Source organism: Cygnus olor, chromosome Z (assembly GCF_009769625.2).
Source record: "Cygnus olor isolate bCygOlo1 chromosome Z, bCygOlo1.pri.v2, whole genome shotgun sequence".
Classification (NCBI taxonomy): Eukaryota; Metazoa; Chordata; class Aves; order Anseriformes; family Anatidae; genus Cygnus; species Cygnus olor.
Window position 1 is genome coordinate 61,834,462 of NC_049198.1, and position 22,700 is coordinate 61,857,161.

Here is a 22,700-nt window from a genome sequence, read left to right on the forward strand (position 1 = left end):
TTCAAGAGCAACATTATTTAAAAAAAAAAAAAGTTTTAAATCTTTGTTTACTGACACTAGTTTAGTTTCACTACAAGCTGAAGCACTTTGATGTGGAATAAGGTCATGTAAATCACCAGAACATGACATTATTTCCAGGAATCACCCCAAGAGAAATCAATTTTCAAACAAAAGAGGCTGCCAGGTAAATTGTACATTTTGCCAGCTTCTGTAAACATGTCCCCTCTATAGCCCAAACTACTCACTTTTCAGCAGTCTGCCTCCGGCCGTTCTTTTTTTTCAAAATAGTTAGGACCTAATTTTCAGAAGCTTATATAATGTTAAGAATTTTAAGCACTGTGACCGCAAACGTGAGGTAGAGGGCTGTAGTATCAAATGCAGTGTTATACAACAGAAGATGCCAAGACAGAAAGCACCAGACAAAAACAACTCATAGATTCCATTCGGAACTATGAAAATGCATTTAACAGTGCTTCAGTACCAGAATAAACTACAGCTAAAAGAAAGTGGTTCTCCATCTCCTTATAATTGCAAGTTGTGTCTCTTTCTGGAGTATTTGTAGTATTTAAATGGAAGGTTTTCGTGTCAGGACAAAGCTTTTACTACAGTCTGTCGTGAAAATAATAATAAAAAAATTAATGTGAAGGTTTTCTTTTGCCATATAAAGTCAAGGCATATGTGTAACTTAGGATACTGGTGGCACACGTTCCTGTTATTACTGCTTAATTATTACTTCATATTAAAGATTGAACACGTTAGAAATTATACAAAAGCGACAACTTTGCGTTTTGCTAGAATTTATTCACATTGCCCTGCCACAGAATACAATGAAAAAGGCCGTAACACCTCAGCGTTACAACAGGAAGGTTATAACGTGAGGGTTATTTATAACATACAGGTTATAAGGCAGTTGTCTCCCCCCAGAACCCAGCACCGCCATTGCTGCCCCCCCTCCCTTCACCCCCTCGCCGTGACCGGGCTGGAAGAAAGTGCCGGAAGTGCAGGCGGAGCGGCGGGCGGGGCCCGCCGTTGCCAGGCGGAAGTGCGCCGGGAGGCGGCGGTTGGCGGGGGTTGGAGGCGGTTGATGTTTAAAAGGCCGTGAGGCGACGGTCGTTGTCCCGCCGGCCGCGGTCGCGCCCTGCGGCAGCTACCGGGCGGAGCGGGTCGGATCGGATCGGGGTGATGGTGCCCAGGGCTGCCGATCGGCTGCTGATCGTCGTCTCCATCCTGGAAGGTGAGCGGCGTGGCGGGGGCTTCCCGGCGGCAGCCGCGGGTGTAGGTTTTTCTTCGTGATAGGCTGATGTTCTCTATCCGCTGTCAGCGGTCTACTGTAACGCTTCTTAACGCTGACCTGTGTGCCTGACTGTGCAAGTGAGGGTTTTTTTGTTGTTGTTGGGGGTGTGTCTGTGCTTTCTGTTTGTAATGTGCGTTACTATTCCACCCTATTACTCTGTGTTATGACCTATTTTACCCAATTACTCTATCAGGCAGTGTAGGAATAAGATAAGGAGTAACGGATTTAAACTAAAAGAGGGTAGACTTAAATTAGACACTAGTAGGAAACCCTTCACCCAGAGGGTGTTGAGGCACTGGCACAGGTTGTCCAAAGAAGCTGTGGATGCCCCATCCCTGGAATTGTTAAAGGCCAGGCTGGATGGGGCTCTGGGCAACCTGGTCTGGTGGGAGGTGTCCCTGCCCATGGCAGGGGGTTTGGAATCAGAAGGTCTTCAAGGTCCATTCCAACCCAAACCATTCTATGATTCTATTTCTCTGGCTATTTATGTTGTTTGCCAAGGTAACTTAACTTAAAAATTAAGATTCAGTCCTCTGAAAGGCATGTAGCCCCTTCCTGTGTGGTGACATATGCAAATTTTAACAATTCATTTTGCTACTGAAGTTATTAATCAGAATATAGAATGGTGCTGAATCCAGGACAAATCATAAAATCATTCAGGTTGTAAAAGTCCTCTAAGATTATATCTAGTCCAACCATTAACCTAGTACTGACAAGTCTACCACTAAACCATGTTCCTAAGCTCTACATCTACATGTCTTTTGAAGACCTTCAGGAATGGTGACTCAACCACTTCCCAGGACAGCCTGTTTCAGTCCTGCAGAACCCTTTCAGTAAAGAAATTTCTCCTAATATCTAACCTAAACCTCCCCTGGTGCAACTTGAAGCCATTTCCCTTCATCTTGTCAAATGGTATGACCTTAAACATTCTGTTAATCTGCTAGTGAGTTTTTTTGAAATCACGAGTAACTGGAAAAACACCCTTCACTATGTTCATGAGGTCATGTTCCCTGCTTTGATTTAAGATAGTGGTCAAATCTGTAATGAAGGAAGAATGTTTAAACTTTCCTGTTTGTTACCTGTTGGCTTGATCTCGTCCTTGTCATAGATTTCTCAAAATTAAATCATCCTGGTTGCGTGGTTTCTTTCTTAATTATTAGGTGTTACTTAATATCTCACTGTTTCTGGGTGCTTCACAAATGGTTTGTTCTTTCTTAACTTTTAAATAGTAAGAACACGTTCTTAAAATACAGTTTTAGAGTAAGTTCAGGGAAGATATGGGAAATAATTTTATGTAATTGTTTAAGATGAAAATCTGAGCTCGCACTTTTTTTTTAATGATGGTGTCTGGCAATTACACTCTGTTGCAGGGCGGTATTTTCCAAAACGACCGAAGTACATGCTTATAGTTGAAGCAAAGTTTGATGGTGAACAGCTGGCTACTGATCCTGTAGAGCATACTGATCAGCCAGAATTTGCCACCGAATTGGCTTGGGAACTAGATAGGAAAGCACTTCATCAGCACAGGTAACGGTAGAAAGTTAAATCTGAAATAAATTTTCTTTGTAGATAAACTTATTTTTCTTGTCCTTATGGCTACTGAAATACAAGGTTTGTATTATTTTCATCTGAGCTTTTTTGGAATTTTTCTTAGAAGCCTTCTTTTAGCTATATGCTGATCTACCATTTTGTTTCCAAAGCAAAATAAAGTAGTATGTGTAAAGATAAGTGAGTTTAAAAGTTTCTAAAGCTTCCATTTATACTTAAAAAAAAAAAAAAAAAAAAGGCAAATTAGAAAAGCTATAGTTTAAGCATTGGATTCAAGCTTCCCTTATGTATGCCATGACACAGAATTAAGTTAACTTTAAGCTTGAAAAGCCTACGTAAAATCTCTTTGAAAACTTAAAATAAAGCTGAGAAATTGGATTTGGTTTCTATAACTGTCATTGGTTTTGACTGAAAATATTGAGGTAGTATTTTAATGTGTCAAATAAGTTCAAAAGACTATATGAACTTTGAGGAGCAAAAAATGGCTGTATGTACTTTATGCTAGACACTTCATCTATATGTTTAAGTACTTTTAGGTGCTTTGCAAAAATCTTTTTCTCACAAATGTAACTACAGTTTAATGCAAGTTGCATTACTTATTTCATGCACATGGATGAGTTTGGGTTTATTTAACACTACTGTTCTTTTTAATAGCATTTGAGGCTTTGTGAGACTCCAAGCAACTCTTCTTACAAAATTATTCATCTGCTCATTCTATGTTGCTTCATGCTGAGTTTTTGGAAGTTCAATTTAAACTCAGTTGCTGACCTATTAGAACTAGCTGTGTTATGAATTTCAATAAATTGTTGTTGGTATGCTTGAAACTTGTGAAACACTTACTGTGAGCTAATTGCAGAAATAACTTCTACATCTTGGATTTCAACTGAAATGTTCTTACAGGCTGCAGCGTACACCTATCAAACTCCAGTGTTTTGCATTGGATCCTGTATCTTCAGCTAAAGAGAATATAGGCTATATTGTACTTGATTTAAGGGCTGTGCAGGAAAAGAAACAGGTATAAAGACTTTACAAACTGATATTTTCACAACAGTGCTGCTACAGATAAAGTAGAATCTGAATTGAGGCAAAGCGTAACTTCTGAGTCTTGTTTTGAAGGAGTATGAGTCCTGCTTAATAGCACTTCTTTATTTTTAAAGAGATCTTGACTGTAGAAGAACATGAGCAAACAAAAATATTGTACTAATCTCAATAGAATGCTATACAACATGAGAAAGCTAAGTGTGTAGATTTAAAAAAATTTTGCACTTCTGAATTTGAGAATTTAAACACTTCTAAGCAATGTATTTAAGCATTGCTATCACTTAATAACTTGTAAAAACTTACTGAAATCGTTGATATTGAGCAAGTGAATTGAGTCTCCATCAAATCAAGACTTTAGAGCCTGAAGTTGTTTTTGGTGTGTGCTTGTACTTTTTTTTTTTAATGGGTTTCTGTGCAAGATGTCTTAGGGGTTCTGAAGTTCTAGCCCCTTACACAGCAGGGGGGTTGGATGGGGAGGGATGGACACGGGGCATGTAATATTGTCTGTATAAAATGCATTCATGAAAATTCTGTGTTTTGCTTGATCAAAACAATCCTGATGTGGGTCATGACATGACCCTGGTTTCTTATTTTAAATCACAATTCATAAGGATTTGTGATCCATATAATGTATTCTGCGCCCTTACAGCTGAAAACTTAAAAGTTCTCTTTTCTAATTGAAGATTTATGGTGTATTTTGTTTGCCAGCTTGTCTACCGTGCCAATCAGTGGAGAAGAATGTTCAACTCTTTTTCCATTCTATGGCATATTTAGTGTAGTAGAATATTCAAAACAGACCATGTTTTTAGAAATGAATGCTGAGGTATATTTCTGTAAGTGACAAGGTAGTAATACTAGAGCAAGTCTGTTTTCTGTAAGTATATTTTAATTATCCTTCTGTTTTTAAAATGCCTTTGGCCTTTGTCTTTGTTTATGCAGACACCAAAATGGTACTCTCTGCTTAGTAACAAGTACTCTAAATTTAAATCCGAAATACAAGTAGGTGTGGTGTTGGAAACTGATACAAAAGCATTGGTGGATGGCTTTAAAGCAAAGGAGGCACCCCCTAGAGAAGGGAGGGGTAAGTAACATGATGTCACTGGCTTTGAATTAGGGGTGTTCCTGTGACAGATCAACATATCACTTGTTGCAGACATGTTGTTTGAGCCTGAAGAGAATTTTTTTGTATTGTAGCATTAACTAACCCTAAATGATATGTATAGAAATATATAATATATAATAAATATATATATAATATATATAATATATATATATATATAAAATATACCTTGTGATAATAACTTCATTAGTTACTTTGGTAATAGTGTGATTTCAGGTGGACAGAGATGCAAATTAACTGGTCTTTAAAATCAGAATCAGGGACTCAGTACTAATGGCATTTCACTCTGGTTAGATTTCAGGGCTTTAGAAAGTTCTGTAACCATAGAAATAAGAAACCTTCTTTAGAGAAGGCAATTTCACTTGTTTGGACTTGGAATTGCAAGTTGTACAGTGGGGTACTGTTTGTTGAGTAGACTGCTTTTCTTTTCTGATTTTTTTGTCAAGCTAAACCACTCAACTTACATTGTGTTCATTTACAAGAAGTATTTGTAGTAACATCTACACTAAGTTAACTGTTGGGACTAATTATAGTTCTGGATTCCTTTGTACTTTCCTTTCAAAAAGTGATTAGTGAAATGTGTCAAGTCTGTTAGAACTTGAGTATTGCTTGAAAGTAGTACAGTAGCAACGCTCTTCATTTGTGCTGTGCTGGTCAGTCAGTCTTGTGTCTGGGATTTTTTGTGAGTTGTTTATTTTCTTTAAATCCCCTTAGAAGTGTGATGTTTTTGTTTAAAACAAAAAAAGTATGTATTTACCTTCCCCCACCCCAAAGTCAACCTATTTCACTTAAAAAACTGAGCCTTCGTTAGACTAGTGTATTTTCTCCTGCATTCGTTCTGATATGTTGTGTTCCTGCCCTGAGGGTAACTTTTTTGTAATTCTGCATTAGTCATTTGCTTATCATAATCATCTACATCTGTGGTTTTGCAAAAACAAAATATTCAGTTGCAGTGTTTTTCCAAGATTTCTGGCCCTGACTTTGTCTTCTCAGCCACATTGCAGGAGTGGCTAAGGAGTCTAGTTACACTTAGCTTTCATCCTTTCATGTTCACAACAAAGCACCAGGAATTTTACATACTCTTAAGTTTGTAATAGAGGCAAGGAAAGTGACTTGTTAATCTTCTAACTCTACTGTGATTTTTCGATCTACAAGCTGTCTAACGTTCATGACACTGGCAGAGGATATAGGAAATTCCTTCTCCCAGCACTGTCTTCCACTTTTTGTTTTCTGTGGAGAATTAATACAAACAAGTTTGCAAGTCTCCTGTTCTTTTACTATCTCAAAATTAGTCAATGCCGTACTTACACAATGGAGGAAAATAAGCATGTAGGCTTTCACAGTTCTAAAGTTCATGTTCTAAGCATTGCATATGACAACACTAGACTACCCAGTTCCAGTTTTGTTGGATAGCTAATGAGATGTTCTTGTTTTTCAGATTCATGCACTTTGATTTTTACTTCACTGACCTGAGTGGTCTAATGTTTCCAGTGTCTGAAACTGTGCCTTCTGGCTCACAACCAAAAGTGCTGTGTGATTATTAAGTGCTGTAATCTGAGGTGCTTTGAAATGTATTGAATTACTGGCACTATGGAGTGGTAACTGGTAAACCAGAATGTAAAGGGCTTATTCTTGACCAGTCATTCTTTTTTTAATCCCCGTTTTTTTATATCATATCTTATTTTTAAAGATGTAGGATGTGGAAACTAGAGATACGTATTTTAAGTGTGCGTTATGTAAAACTACAAGCTCTGCATGCCCTGTCTTCTAAACATGCATAAAGTACATTGTATAACATGTTTTTGTAAGTATTATTTTATTTAATTCTGTTCTGTTTGCCTCATTTTACTGTTTTGAAGTATGTGTAAACTATTTTGTTAAGTACATTCTCAGTGTAGCTCTACAAATAACTATGGTTTCTCTGCCTCCTTGCCTTCGAGAACTCTCTGAAGATGAGTTTCAAAATTACGTTGGATCATAAGTGAATTCAATGATTTTAGATGTGTCAAGGCTACTGGGCTACCTGCCTGGGGCATAAAGCAGATGTTAGAAATTCTGCCTGCCCCAGGAATTGAGCTGGCTGTTACACTAAGTATGCTGTCTTTTCAGTCTGAGCTGTTTAATAGTCCGTGGTTCTGAAGTCTGACCAAGAGTTCAGATTTCACTTTAGAGTTCATTTTTAGAGGTTGAAAGCATTTGGGCTGTCAGGATCTTGCCATTGCAGGTGGAAAGCAGTGATCCATAGGCAGTAGATGGTGGTTTTCATATTGCATATTTCTTCATTTTTTTTATTTTCCTTCTGATAAAGAAATACAGGTGAGCAAATCAATGCTTTTTTTTGTTGTTCAATGACTTGACCAGTCAGCTTGTAATCCACAGTGTATATTAAGTGGCACAATTTTAACTCGCACTGAAATAAGTTAACTACAGCCCTCTTTAACTGGCTTTACTTTAAATACCTCTATGTTACTAGAGGCTAGCTCATTAGAAACAGTGACCATGGAGCTGGCACCCTGTAATCACACTCACCTGTGTCTGAGTCCTGTTGTGACCATTTTCCTCTATTTTCTAGAGTATTATAAAAACCTGTAACGCAAGTCTCCACTATTTTATACACTGAAGACTTCAGATTAAGTCTTCAAATGAGACATTCTAAAGCTCAGTGGAGTGAAACATCACGCTTCTGTCAACAGTTAGTCTGTCATATGCAATTACTGTCTTGCATTTCTTTTGACAAGTCAGAGTGTGATGGACTCAGCCTATGAAATGAAGTTCTCTTCGTTGTAACAAACTAACATTCTTTCTAGTAGTGTGCAAAACAATGTGTTCACTGAATAGAAATTATCTAAAAAAAAAAACTCTGTAGCTATTGTTAAGTATACTTAAACGTTTGTTTTGATGAAGTGCTTTGGAAACAATCATGAAGATCTCCATTACATGTGTGGTAAGAAAAATTACAGATAAGTAAAGGTAGAATTATGATTATATCAATTGCTGCGGGAATCTTGTATAACATAAGTTACTAATTTTTCTCTTCCCTGTTAGTATCTGTCCTTCTTTCTGGACTAGACCCTAAAAGTATTGTACCAGTCCTGAATGAAGAAGAAGGCTATCATCAAATTGGACCAGTAGAGTGTTGCAGAGACTATTTTGTTTTGTCTGTAACCATTGCATTTGCCACACAGTTGGAACAGGTTTGTTTCATGGCCAGTTTAGTTTTGAAGAAGTACTATGTTACGCCTGTATTTTTGCCTTCCTATGCCTTATTTCTACTCAGGATTTTTTATCTTGTAGCTTGTAATAAATAGCCTTGTCCCCATACTGAATTAATAAAAAATTGAATTTTGAAACGTTATGTAGTGCTTATATGTCAAATTACTGATGAAAGATCAGAATTGGGGGGGGGAGGCACTAAAACTGTAATTTTAAACTATGCATTACATTAAAGATCATAATATATATAGTAACAAGAAATGTGCATGGACCACAGCAGATTTACCTTATGAACTGTTCTACAAAAATGTAAAAATGACAATATAGCAAGTATGTTGGAATATTAAACTTCACCATCAGAGCTGCTTTCCCTAAACGAAAGGGGACAACTTCAAAGCTTTCCAGACTGGCTCTGGAAAAGTTTGCCTAAAATTAGAACCAAAGGTGATCTTGAACTTAGGAATTGACTTCAGTTTTCTGTATGACATACTTTCTTTCATGAGTGCAACAATACAGGGTTTCAGGTTCCTGGTCATCCTACATGTTAAACAATTCAAGCCCCTGCTATTTTGTCAAAAGGATTTGGTTGACTCTGACAGATATAGTGTGACTTTGGGGAAGCTCTCAGGCATATGGTATACTTTGCTATTTTTCAAAGAAAGTCCAGAGGACAGCAGCTAAATATAGTGACTGTTTCTTCCAGGCTAGTTATATGGTAGGCTTAATCTTCTACTTGTACAGCTATTAAAAACTGAACTGAAAGTAAAAGCCTTATCTGAAAGCTGATAAATCTTAGGATTTGACAGAGTGTGGTGGTCATATGCTAAAGTTCTGAAAAGATTAAATACCTTTTAAATTCACAATCTGTATGAAATGGTAGAGTTTATATGTTGCTTAAGGGAAGGACTTAATAGCTTGGATAAAGTGTCATGCTAATGTGATTAATTCAGCTTTAGACAGCTGCTGTGTCCAAGCTGTGCTGTACCACAACACTGATACGCTCTTCAGGTTTCTCTGCATTGTCGGATTTCAAAGTGCAGGCTTGCCCAAGTTATGATGGCTGGAAGTTGTGACTTTCATAATGATTTGGAATTATTGATAGCTCGTAGTATAAGACAAACTTGCTTTGTCTTATCCACTTCAGAGAAAATAATGTAATTTTAAATGCCAGAATTACAGGGCCATGTGAAATAAATTCACTCACTCCAGAGCAGTTTGTGCCATTTGAACTCACAGTTGCAATGCCTAAAGTAAGGAGAAGCTCTGTTTTTGAATGTTCCAATGTTTTATGCAGTCACATAAGTAATGCTATAACAATGTAGATTAGATACTGAATTTATTTACACTATAAATATTTTGTGAAGGTGCTGTTATTCTTGAATATTTGTACAGGGCTTGCTGTTATTGATTATATAGTATCATTTACAGCCCCTGGTGCTGGTATATGTTGCCAGTAGTTTGAAAAGGATCATTGTGAAAGCTTCTGGTATCCTTGTTAAGTAAGTCTGTTTTTGAATTCAATTTGAATATTAACATGAAAATTTTCTTTTTAATTTTGTTGGTACTGTAAACTGGGGTTCAGGATAGCTGCTCAGAAGTTTGAGATAATTTAAACCCTTTAGTTTCAGAAGTTTTGAGATCATTTTAAGCCCTTTAGTTTCCAACATAGTGCCTGAAGTTTGCTGTAGCTGTACAATAATGAAAGAGATTTCTTCTTCTCCATTTCTCTTTTAGTTAGTTCCTAGTACTATGAAGCTTCCTGAACGACAGCCTGAGTTTTTTTTCTACTACTCGTTACTGGGAAATGATGTAACAAACGAAACTTTCACTGATTTAATTAATCCAAACTTTGAGCCAGAAAGAGCTTCAGTTCGAATTCGTAGTACCGCTGATGTTCTTCAAGCTTATCTTTGTGCACAGTCAAAATTGCAGGTAAGTGTTTTCTTTTCAAATGTGAATGGAAAACAAATTAAATGATGAAAATAAAAGAAACAGAATCTATCTCCGGATGAAAGGGAAAATATTTTTTTTTTCCAAAACAAGATCGTATTATAACTTGGTTTTCATAGAGGGTTTTTCATGGAGGGAAATGCTGTAGCAGCGAGTTTTCTGCATAGATGGAGTGCATTTTTTTTAAATGGTGGGTATATAGTGAACTGGGTTCCACATCATGATGTAAGATAGAATGAATGAAACAGGACATTCTCGAGTGCTCTCAGGCCTCCTTGGAAATCAGACCATCTGAAACACACAGCCCTGCTTTGTGCTGCCTGTTAGAACCTCATCCATGCCTGTCGTGGAGTGAACTCTTGAATAAGTTCTATAATCTGTGCCATCAAGATGGTTTGTGAATAATAAGAGGTCTGGCTTTCTCCCCAGTTCTCAGCCAAATGCTATTTTAAATAAACTACAGCAATATTTGGGCTGTTAGGGGATGTTGCTTATCTTTAGCCATGACTTCGAATGTTGTGTAGTTGAAAGTGTTTATGGTGATCTGCTTTGGCTTACACTTAAGTGATCACAAAATTAGACAATTCTACCGGGGGTAGTACAGGGTTTCTAAACCTTGCTGGTAAATAAGACAGTTATAGAATGTAATTCTGAGTATGGGCCCTCTAAAGTAGTCTTTTTCTTCTTCCTCCTCTGTACTGGATTATAGGATTTAAACTTGTATAGACAACTCTAGTTTTGTTATCTAGGTTAGTTTAAAAATGTTACAGGAACTTTTGTTTTCGATTTTTTTTTTTTTTGTCAACCTGAAATAATCTTCTGATGCTTGGAGAAACAGGTACTGATGTGTTTGGGAATTCACCTTAGTCTATTGTACACATACACACATGCACACAGTTATGCATATTTTTCATCAAGTTGAAAAATGATTCTTTTCACAATAGGTCATGAGGTCAGATCCACATACTGCTTTACAGTTTTGTTTCTCTAACTTGGCTTCTTAAAATTTGGGATATAGGATCAAAGCACTGTATTCTGATCCTTAATATTTAATACACTAATATACACATGTATATACACGTAGTTTTATACCTCTTAGCATTAATGTCTTCCTCTTCTAGAAAAAAAAAAGCGTGTTAAATGTTAAGGATCAGAACACAATGCTATGGTTTGCTTTTTTTTAAAAAAAAAGTATTTATTTGGAGAAAGAACAAATTGGTGTGTAAGTTTCAATAATTAACTTTCACCGAGTGACTTCTAAAATTTTAAGATCCCCCCTTTACTTAAATGGGCAAATATTACACTGTGGAAGGAAGAAAGATTTGAGAAAGGAATAATGATCTTGACAAGGAATTAAGAAGGTGGTGACTTAATTCCAAATATCCTTGCTATTTAAGTGGAGTCTAAATATATGTATAAAGACAGAGCTTTCAGAGAACTTGCTTTATTTATTCTGTACCTCATGGTGGTGCATTTCACATTAAAAGCAAGAATTTGTACTGTATTCAAAAAGCACAAGCTACTAAATTTGTCATCCAGAAGGGATGACATGATAGGTCATCAGAGGGCAGCCAGCAATGATCTGTTGCTGTGCTAGTACTGGGCAAATCCTACCTGCTCAGCATTGAAATATGCTGACAACAAGTGTTTTGAGCAGTATATAGGGACTAGACTACGGATGAAAATATTTTTGTTGTATTTGCTGCCTCTAGCAGAGGTTTGACAGACCGTTCAGGTGGAAATGCATATGCCAGTTACATTCTGGTACTTCCGTATGTTATACAGATCCATCTTTGCTGTGGTGACCAGTCTCTTGGAAGCACTGAAATACCCCTGTCTGGACTACTGAAGAAAGGAAGTGTGGAAATCGATCAACACCCTGTGGCAATAGAAGGAGCATTTGTCCTTGTTCCACCAAATAGAGCTAAACAAAAGCTACCACAGTTGCCCTTGGATATGGCTCCTACTGTGGGTGTATCTGTAGTTCTGCAAAAGGAGAGCTTAGATGTACAGGTACAGGCTAATCATTATTTTTGGCTTAGTTATTGTTGCACAGTTTCATGTCTTAAAAAAGAAGTTATTTCTAAGTCAGACAGTTAAGTATTTATTTGAAAAAAAAATTGTTTTTATGAATAATCTTCTAATTGTTTCACTTTTCTGTCAAAAATAATCTCAAAGTTAAATGTTAAAAACAGTGTATTTCCATGAAGCCATGATAAATAAGAACCATATCTCTTCAGCATCTACAGCCTTTGATTCTCCTAAATGCTCCAACTGAACCTAAGCAGCCACAGAAGAAAGTTCTTTCACCTGTTAGTGGAAAAACAGAGGGCCTGCAGCAGACATCCAAGGAAGTCCCGTCTCAGAATGACCACTCTTCCCCAACAGAAGATGAAGCAACAGAAAGTGAAGTGGAAAGTCTTAAGTTTGAAAAAGGCACAAAACTGAAAAAAACAAGTATGTGGTATGATTTTTTCCCTACTTGCTAAGTGCAGTCAGTCTTGGATTATGTACTGCTCATTTGTTGTCACAAGTCTTAAGCAAGTAAGAATTATTTATGTAGAATAAGTGATAGGATGAGAGTAAATTTAGTTTGAACATGGTAGTTGTTGAAAGCACTTGGAAGATCTGAATTGGGGATTTGATGTGTGGATTGCAAGTGATATGGATGATCTTCGGCTTGAAAAGTAATACCAGATACACTTGAAATTACCTGAATTTGAGAATGCAAGTTTCAGTACAAACCGGTAAAGAAACTGATTTCTTCAGGGAAGAGTAGCAGTGGTCTAAGGTTCAAGTGTATTAAATAAAACAGTAGGGGAAATGCAGGATTTTTAAGGGAAGCTCAAACTCTAAAGAAATGTATTATATGAAATAAATGGTGAAAACCATTTATTGTTACATACATGCTTTGCCCTGTTCTACTTAGTTTGTAGACTGGGGGAGAAATTGAGAAGCAGAGACAGGAGGGGAAGAAATGCAGTAATGAAAGCATAATACTCAAAATAATCCTTGTTTGCTAAATTTTACTGGGCATGCATAGTCCTAAGAGATAGTATACAAATAAAGCCTAATAATTATTTTCTAATGGTATTTGTATCACTGTTGTTTTGATGATGATCCTAAAGAGGTCCAGTTCTGCAGAGGAAAATCTGTGCTCTAGAACTTGTTCTCAGGATTTATCAACTATTTCAGACAGTTTCTTTTAGTTCTAATAGATCTTATCTAAGCTTGGATTATCCTTTATATAGAATGTATCAAAACTTTCATTTTCATGGGGGAGAAAATCCCAATTATGCTTTTTACTCATAATAACTTTACTACTGCTTATGCTTTGGCAAGGTGAAGAACCTGTAATTTTACAATTATCTTTCGGGGCTGGTGACTGAGTCTTGCAAAGAGGTTAACAAAGAGTACACTGAAGAGATGCCAGTTTTCAAATTGCAGAGCAGAACAAAATCACCACTATTGTCAGATCTGCAAAATTCCAGTAATGCAAAATAACTTATGAAAATCAGTTAGTACATTGAATGGAATTTAAATATAGCAGCAACTTAAATGAATTTTAACTGAAGACTGTATGTAATTTTATGTTCTCTGTGAGAGCCTTGAAGTTCTACTCATCCATTTAATTGCACAAAGCAAATTAGTGACAAACTCTTACCTAAATGACTGAAAAGATTTAATTTCATTACTACATTATGCTGATTGTCTGATATTGAAGTATCGAAGTTTTCTGTGTTGATAATGTAAACAAAGCACTTCATAAAACATCAGGAAAACAGTCAATGCTAGTAATGATTTTTTTTTTCCACAACTGTGGAAACATCTTAGATCAGAACAGCTAGCAGTAAAAGGCAGAAGCTCTCCTCTGTCCATTCTTGCCTTTTTCTCTTCTTAGTCTTAAATGTTTCTAGGAGTTGCCTTCTGGAGACCATGTCTGTAAAACTTGTAGTTTGACATCTTGCTTTTTGAAAGAGGTAGTGGGGAGGCTAAGGCCCCAGTTTAAGTACTTGAAAAATCTGGATTACTTCTGTGATTGACTTGATACAATTGAACAGGTCACTTACAGTAGGGTTTCTGTTGCCCAAATTATAAAATAGGTATAACAACAGGGGCAATCCTGTCAAAGTGCATGCATGAGCAGATGTGCTTTGCAGACCTAGTTAGAGCAGTTCAGTTTTTATTTCAAATTAACCCTTAGCCTGGGAGCAATAGTTGATGCTTTCTTACACAAGTTCTGTAGTTGACCAGGTGCTCTGTCCCTTTCAGTTCCAAACTAAATTGATTAGTTAATTCAAAGAAAACTAAATTACTATATTTTTTTTATAAGCCTGCCTCTTCTGTGTGCCCCCAGTTTGGCTAGGAACAGTTAGGCAAACTATTGAAACTCAAGTCTTATTCAGTTCTGCAGAGTTATGCAGTATGTTAGATACTAGTCTTTAAATTTCATGGAGTAAAATACACTTACATAGCTTTAAAACTTAAAAGTTCTGTAATATGTTTATTTCTTCAAGAGGATTTAAAGTATATTATTTTTTTAGAATCAGTAATTTAGAGTGGCTACTTTTCAATGTTATTTTAGTATTGGTTTGTACTACAAGGAATTGAAATCTTTCAGGAAGTAACCTATTTGTACTTCCGTACAAAATGAGATGTGTTAAATATATTGTTTTTAATGATTTGTTATGCCCCAAATAATATGCGCATTCTCTTCTGTGTTTTCAGCTGATGCTGCACCAGTAGCTGCATCTCAGCCCAACCCAATGGGTGCTTCCAGTTCTCCTGAGCCTGTGTCAGCACAGAAAATTGTCATTCCAGCAGCCTCTCACCATTTCTGCTTTTCAATAGACTTACGAAGTATACGTGGTCTGGAAGTTGGTTTTCCAATAAATTGCATTTTAAGGTATGATTTATTTTTTATCTTGTTCTTGGTAATAAGTGTTTTTCTTCTCAAAACAATATTTTTATAGTCAGTTTGCAGCCTGATGCCTTATTTGAATCATCAGTAGCTGAATGCTTTAGGATGTTCAACTAGTTCATCACTAAACTTCTGAGAATTGCAGTATTAAAGATGGTATATAAGGGTTTGCCTGGACTGTTTTTTATTATATTTCTCACTTGAACATCAGAGCCCAGGAGGAGTAAATCGATATTCAGTCTTTAGGAGATGAGTAATCCTCTTTAGGATTAAAGGGAGGATTCAAATCTTATTAGGGAGAAGTAACATATTTTGGTTACACTGGATTTTGGAGTTGTTTTTTTTTTTTAAAAAAAAAATAAGGGGATTGGATACATGAATTTTGTGCCTTAGACAAAGTACAAAATTTCAGTGCTAGTTTGTAACAACTCTGTAGAAATTATGTAAAAATTAGCTTGTTACTGCTGTCAATACAAAAGAAAAGTATGCGAGTACTTCTGCAGTACAAGCTCCAGAGAATATAAATTAGCAGGGAGGAAAATATATTGAAGGAGTAAAGACTAAAAGATGTTAAAATTAAGGGCATTGAAGCCCTTATTTCTATATTCATGTTGTGTTTTTTTAGTTTAGTCTATTTTTTCTACTCTGCTAGTGAAGAGAGCGACTTTTCTTTATCAGCTTCTTACTCTTCTTTGAGGTTTTCCGTAGAATTTAGGGTCAAAAGTTCATAGATACTGGAATTAATTTTTTATTTTTTTACGGGCTGGTGGGGTGGGAATAATTCCCGTTTGAATAATATTTAGCTCTTGACAGCATACATGTATTCAGTGGTTCATAGCAGTTAGAGTTTGTATTCTGGTTTTCATTAGGGCCATTTCAGTGTACATCTTTAATGTATAATTCTGTTTGAAGGTGTTACATAATTGTGGTTGTAAAGGTCTGCATTTGCTTTCTACTTGTCTTGACAGTCTGGTTGGATATAGTTCTAGCTGGTCACTGGGAAATCTGTTCTTGATGATTCTTAGGGAGTTTAAGCTTTTTTGAACAGGGCAAAAAGATGGTTTGGGGGAATACTTCGAAACACAACTAATATAAATTTTTATCATTGATTTTTCAGTTTAGGCTACACTATAAAATAGTGTGTGGAAGACAACATAAAATGGCTATAAATTTCACATAAAAGCAGATTCAGATAACACTTCAAAAATTTTTTTTTCAAAATAGGGATAAGAAATAGGTTTTTACTTTTTTGCACTTCAGTTTTTAGTCAGTGATGTATGTGGCAATAAATCGAAGAGAGGAAAAACATAACACTTAAAAGCTACAATCAGTTGCAGGGTGAACAATTGCATTTAACAGCATGTTGGGAGCATTGTTTAATTCAGGTTTAAACAAGCTCTTAGCAAATTTGCCTAAGCAGTTAAACTTTATAAGTGGTAGCTGTTGATACAGCATTTATTTTTATTTTTTAGCAACTCAGCTGACAGCTAGCATTGTCAGTTCAAGCAAATCAATGTTCAACAAGTTCTTGACCTCTCCTTGTAGTTTATTACAAACTCAATTTGCCAGTACAGTAGTTTTGGGTCACATTGTACATCTGTAAAATGATGCATCTTTTGTTTCAGTCAGATGAACTGTGGGCATTTAAAAACTAAATGCTTCAAATGTGACTCAGATTTTCAAGTGATTTTGGTATATATTTATACTTTGGTTCAACAGCAGTAATTGGTAAGTCTTAATTATAAACAGTTAAAAATGTTTTCAAATAACAATCCATATATGAGTACAATACTTCTTCCTTCAATTATTTTATAAAATGTGAAATACAGTTTTAATTTAAAAAGAATAGTTCAAGTTTATAAACATCCATACAGATTACTAAAGCTTTTTTAATCAAAGTAACAGCAAATATAAGTGAAGCTTGATGGGTACTGATGTAAACAAAAACATGTATTTGAGAGATGAGTTCTACTATTAAATACATTTGTGCAGTTTTCACTTTTATGCTAATTGTGTTTCAGTAAAAGGATTCTAAGTCAGTCTTATTTTTGCAGAAGTCTATGCAGAAAATGTCTATTAAACTGTTACTTGACTGCTTTTGTTATTGCTTTTATTAGGTACTCGTATCCCTTCTTTGGCAGTGCAGCACCTATTATGACAAGCCCACCCACAGAAATCAGGAAGAACATGGAAGTTTTTCTTCCACAGTCCTACTGTGCATTTGACTTTGCAACTACACCTCATCAGCTTCAAGATACATTCTTCAGGTGATAACTTGCATTCTTTTATCTTAATTAGCTTGAATGTTTTTTATCTTTCATTGTAAATACAGTCAGTTTCAAATATTTTACTTTAGATCTTCAGTTTGAGAACTTAGTAAGGAATCAATGTGAATATTTAATGCACTTCTCTTCCCATTCCTTCATTATTTTGAAAGATGAGGACTCAAATTCCTGGTTTTATCTCTTGAGTATTTATGCAGGGATCATTGCTTGCTGCTGTTGTAAGCTTGTAAATTAAAGGCTTGATAGTGCTTCTAACAAAGCATATTTATTCCAGTTGAAGACTTTTGGCTTTGTATTTCTTTTTTTAACATGATGGCTGTCTGAAATCTTTGGAAATACGAACACCTGGAAAGCTGAGTACAGTTGAGTTGTGAATTCTGACACAATTTTTCCAGTAGTCCCACATGCTTTTGATAGGGGATTTAGATGTGGATTAAAAGAATCATTGTAATTGTGATGTTTTGAAAGGAAAAGCACAGAAGATGTATTCCGTGAGTGACAGTGACATGTTCACATGTAGGTATTTATAAACAAAGATCTAGGTCTGTTAAGATTATTCAGTCAATCATTTTCATTGCAATGTAATTCTTACTAATAAATGGAGGAAAGAATGATAACTTGAGCAAAGTAAGTGATGAAAGACAAAGTTTGTGAATCTCATTCCTCTGAAAATCAGTAAGCCTCTATCATTTTGACACTTTGACCAGCACTGAGATTGGAATTGACTTTTTGAACATGAGGTTCCATTCCTCTTCTGTTGGTGACTGACATGAAAATAATTTCCATGTTTCAGATTACCTCTGCTGGTCGAGTTGTGGCACAAGGATAAAACAACTAAAGACATGCTTCTAGGGATTGCAAGACTTCAGCTTTCGAATGTTTTGGCGTCAGAAAAAACCCGTTTCTTGGGTGGTAATGGTGAACAATGTTGGCGTCAGACTTTCAATGAAACAGTCAGTGTCACAGCAGCACAAGGGTAATAACTAATTAAAAGTTTTTGCTCTGTAGCAAGCCTTGAAGAACTATTTTAGTATTTCTGTGAACAAGGTTAAACTTTCCGTGTTTATAAATTTGAAAGGTAAAAGGTAAACATAAATTTGAAGAAATTGAGACTACTTGTAACGGCTGTGTTTTGTTTATGTAGCTGTGTTGGTAGCCCTGCAAGAGAAAACATGATAAAGAAATAACTCTTTTCACCTTTTAACAATTACTTGCAACACTTAGATTTTCTTGATAAAAGCAGAAAATAAGTAAGAAATGTTGGTGATTGAATCTTAAAATCAGACACTTAGGATTATTAGTGGTTGTCTTGTGTAAAAACTGGTTTGCACAACCTATGGAAATTTATACATAAATATTTCTGTCAATGCATATATATTAAAACTTACTGTTAATATATCAGCTTGCTCGTTTTCATATTAGGAGCTCTGGAGAATAAGATACCAAATTGAAATAAAGAAGCCTGAAATTAAAACAGAATAGTGGCTATCAACAGAATTGAGAGATCTCAAAAAGTGGGATGGTATTATTTGAAGAAAATACTATTTATTTTTAAGTGTAAAATGTTTTTGGTGATCTGTAAGTATTTTGGAAATCAGTTGTAAGCTCACATGGTTTTAGATGAAGCTAAATCTGTATTTTTGTCTGGCAAGTGAACAGTTTGGTAAACAAATTAAAGGAACAGAGAGAATAACAAAGTTAAATCTTTTATATGTCCTTTAAACTTAGCATTTTTTTTAACCTGAGCTTTTCACTCTGAGGCCAGCAGAATGGTGATTGCTTTCCTCATTTGACATTTCACTCTACAGTTTCACAGAACACAAATTCATCACTTTCACATCGGTCCCTTACCCATTTACCCCCATCCTTGCACTGAAGTTTGTCTCCTAATAGCTCACATTTGTGAGACAGTGCTTTAAATTGGATGACTGAAACCTGTATAGAAAATATTTCTAGTAGAGTGCTAACTGAATTGGTGAATAAGGGTGTTTACAGTGCGGTGGAGTTGGGAGTAGGCATCCAAAACATTAAAAGTTTAATTGCCACAGATGTATTGTGCAATCCCGCATTGATACTAGAGTAAATCTCTGATTTATATCGTATAATAATGATCTTGGGTAAGTTTTACAGACAGATCAAAGAAATAAATAGCCAATTAAATGCAATGAGGGACTTTACTGAGTAAGTTACTTAATTGTGAATAGCTGCTGATGTTCCAGGAAAGAGTTAATGATGATCTCAGTGAATCATGATCTCAGTGGACACTAAGGTTGACACTTTAACAAATAAGTTTGCTAAAATAGCTGAAATAAAGCCTGCTTTTGCACAAAACCACTAGATGGCATTCTCAAATTCATGTAATTGGCTCGGTTTTGCTGTTCTGATACCAGTATAGAAAATGTTATACCAACAAGAGCAAAGCTAGACAGGTATGTTAACTGACTTTATTATTCAGAATTCTGAGGTCTGTTACCCTGAATCTTGTTTTTTATTAGCGACTGATAGAAAGTTGTAATAACTCAATGCAGTAACTTACTTGCACTTTGCATAAATTAATGTAGACCCTTGTTCCCTTGAAAAAGGATGATAGTGTAAATGATTGCACCGTTGTAAAAATGTGTTGTCTTTATATTTACTGGAAGAAGAGATTTCTGTGGAAGAAACTTCACTGGTTAATTCCTGAAGCTTTTTGTCACAAACTGCAGTTTCCAGGTTTTGAGAGATTGTGTCACTGCCTTTACACCATCATGTAGTTATAACTGAAATGATAGACCTGTAAATGGTCAGAAATAATGCTATGTTGTAATAATACTTTTGTGTCAGACTAGTGATAATTTTCAGTTCGGTGATTCATCTGTGTATTTTCTCTAAACTTATTACTATGCAGAAAACTACCTTTTCATCTGAGTTCAGAGGTGACAAATTAGTTAAAATATTTATCTGGACGCTTTCTCACTGTACTAGGACAGATATTTACCATACTTACCATAAGGCCCCCTCTAAGTGGATTTAAAGCTGTCAGTTGCCTGTGCTGAAGCATCTAGAAATGGGATTTTTTTTTTAGGAATCCAAGGATGGATTACCACAAATGATGTTATCCACAATATATTAAGTCACCTGACACCGGAGGGTTATAGTTGACTAACACCACTAATACAGGACTAATGAAATTGAGTATCTTAAATAAATTCAGTTGCAAAATACTTTCAAGAGGTAGACTTGTTAAACAGACTTATGACTACAGGTACAATATCTGTATCATTCTGTTCTTACAAGAATGAGTCAGTTGTGACAAACTGATAGTTAAATAGGTTCCCAATTACAAGTTGTTAAGGTCAGAAAAGCTTATTGTAGTTATACAAATCTGTACTTGTTAACTATATATATGGGAGAGCTGGGTTGTGTTGTCAGAGACTTTCACAACAGTCGCCTGAAATTACACAGAATCTTTTAGCAATTCAGCTTTGTTGCTTTATATGTCTTACAGAACACTTTGAGTGTTTTTGACTGTTTCTCATTCTAATGCAATTTTCAGGTCAGGCAACAGAGTAGCAGAGCTTTTATATGCCATCACTTTGGAAGACTACGGGCTTGTGAAAATGCATGAAGTTCTGGTGTCAGATTCTTCTCAAGTAAATTTTGCATTAATTTTAGTATTTTTCCTTGAACTCTTTGAAATGTTGGTTTTCTAACTAAAAATCCACTGTTATGTCAGTGTGTAGGTGCTGGTCAGCAGTGGCATGCCCCTCATACTCATCCTCATTGTGTCCCAGAAAACCAGCCAGAACCTCGAGAAACTCTTGAATACAAAGCAGCACTGGAGTTAGAAATGTGGAAGGAAATGCAAGAAGACATTTTTGAAAATCAGGTTTTTACTCCTACTTCCTAAACTTCCCAACTATCTGGAGAAGCTGTGGCAAAATTGGTGGGAGGAATATTAGCTGTATTTTTTCTTAAACTTTGTCACTGTTTCAAGTAAGAGCAGCATTTTGCTCACATACATTAAAACGTTGGAGATGTACACAAATATCTTCCGTAACCTTAACGCAGAATAGTAATTCTTTAGTATTAAATGATTGAAGTAGTTACTGGTAGTAAAATACAAAACTTCCCTGTCACAGCTCTCTTTCATGATTTATGAAATGCAGTAGATATTCAATGTGCAAGTTATTGCTGCTAAATATTAACTATACATTTATTTATTCTGTCACTCTACTACTGTTCTTCCACTCTTTAAGTCATTCCACTTATCCTGTAAATGTTTCCTTCAAAAGTGAAGATAGGTATTGTTACAGCCTCATCTTGGTTAAGAGTGAGAATATAGTTTCTATTAGTTGGTATATTTTTCTGAAACTTATGGTGGCTTCACAATTTGTTCTTAAGAGTAAGAAATATCTTTATCAAAATCATCTGAGTTATAATAAGTCAGTGTAAAACTTGTAAAACTTTTTTTTTTACTTCTTCTGGAGGCTTAATTCTGTTAGTACTCTCTGTAAAAGTTGTGCTATCAACAATTTTGGTTTGAGTTTCTGTTTAGGAACTTTTTTCCTTTTATTAAAAGCTTAAAAAGAAGGAGATGGCCCATATGCAAGCACTTGCAGAAGAATGGAAGAAAAGAGACAGAGAGAGGGAGGCATTAGTGAAGAAGAAGGTAAGGAAACTAGTTTATATACTTGCTGAAAAGTCTCATAAATCTCATTACTGCAAAATTTGACAAGGTACTTTGGCTATAACAACAAAGGGTCTGTGATAAGTCCTTACAACTTAGAGGTGTATATGCATTTAGACAACAGTACAAAAATTAAAATCAGAAGTCTTTTACTTCATTTGAACACCAAGGCTAGTGGTACATTTGTTTAATTTTGAACTAGAAATTGCTAGGTTGTTTACCTTTTTATGATGATGTGTAGACAGAATATTTGTTACGAATCCTGTAGGTTAGCTTGCTGACTCTAGTGGATTTTCAGCTTTGCTTGCCTCTTGCTTGCATGGTCAAAATCTTCAGCAGTCCAATTGGAGCATACTAACCTATTTTCGCTAATAAAAGAAAAGCTCTCCACCATGATTTCATGCTTGAAAGCTGGAGATTTGTTTTGTATGTAAACTTGTGAACCAAATGTTGTCCGTGTTTTATATCAAACAAGAAACAATTTTAAATTCTTCAGCTGTCTAAAGCCTAATTTTTATTGCAAGAAAATGTTTTGTTTGTTTTCATAAAGGTAGCAGAATATACTGTTTTGGAAGAACAACTTCAGAAAACCTTGAGAGATCTAGATAAGCGAGAGCGACATCTTTTTAGTGCTGAATCAGAGGTAAAAGTTGTTTGGT

General features: G+C 35.6%; 1 protein-coding gene across 2 annotated transcripts in view; it reads left to right on the plus strand.

The window, feature by feature from the left end:
* The first annotated feature begins 1,025 nt into the window (after positions 1-1,025).
* The window catches only part of CEP120 (centrosomal protein 120), a 40,279-nt gene continuing 18,604 nt past the window's right edge, over positions 1,026-22,700 (plus strand). The window contains exons 1-15 of one of the 2 annotated variants that reach the window (XM_040541166.1): positions 1,026-1,234; positions 2,665-2,821; positions 3,743-3,857; positions 4,823-4,964; positions 8,049-8,197; positions 9,951-10,148; positions 11,952-12,179; positions 12,407-12,623; positions 14,895-15,072; positions 17,205-17,354; positions 18,166-18,348; positions 20,908-21,004; positions 21,088-21,240; positions 21,934-22,023; positions 22,592-22,684. In XM_040541166.1, the coding sequence (XP_040397100.1) occupies positions 1,183-1,234; positions 2,665-2,821; positions 3,743-3,857; positions 4,823-4,964; positions 8,049-8,197; positions 9,951-10,148; positions 11,952-12,179; positions 12,407-12,623; positions 14,895-15,072; positions 17,205-17,354; positions 18,166-18,348; positions 20,908-21,004; positions 21,088-21,240; positions 21,934-22,023; positions 22,592-22,684 (2,202 nt within the window). In that variant the 5' untranslated portion in view covers positions 1,026-1,182. Of the gene's footprint in view, positions 1,235-2,644; positions 2,822-3,742; positions 3,858-4,822; positions 4,965-8,048; positions 8,198-9,950; positions 10,149-11,951; positions 12,180-12,406; positions 12,624-14,894; positions 15,073-17,204; positions 17,355-18,165; positions 18,349-20,907; positions 21,005-21,087; positions 21,241-21,933; positions 22,024-22,591; positions 22,685-22,700 lie in introns of both variants that reach the window. The other variant, XM_040541167.1, reaches the window with a different exon arrangement.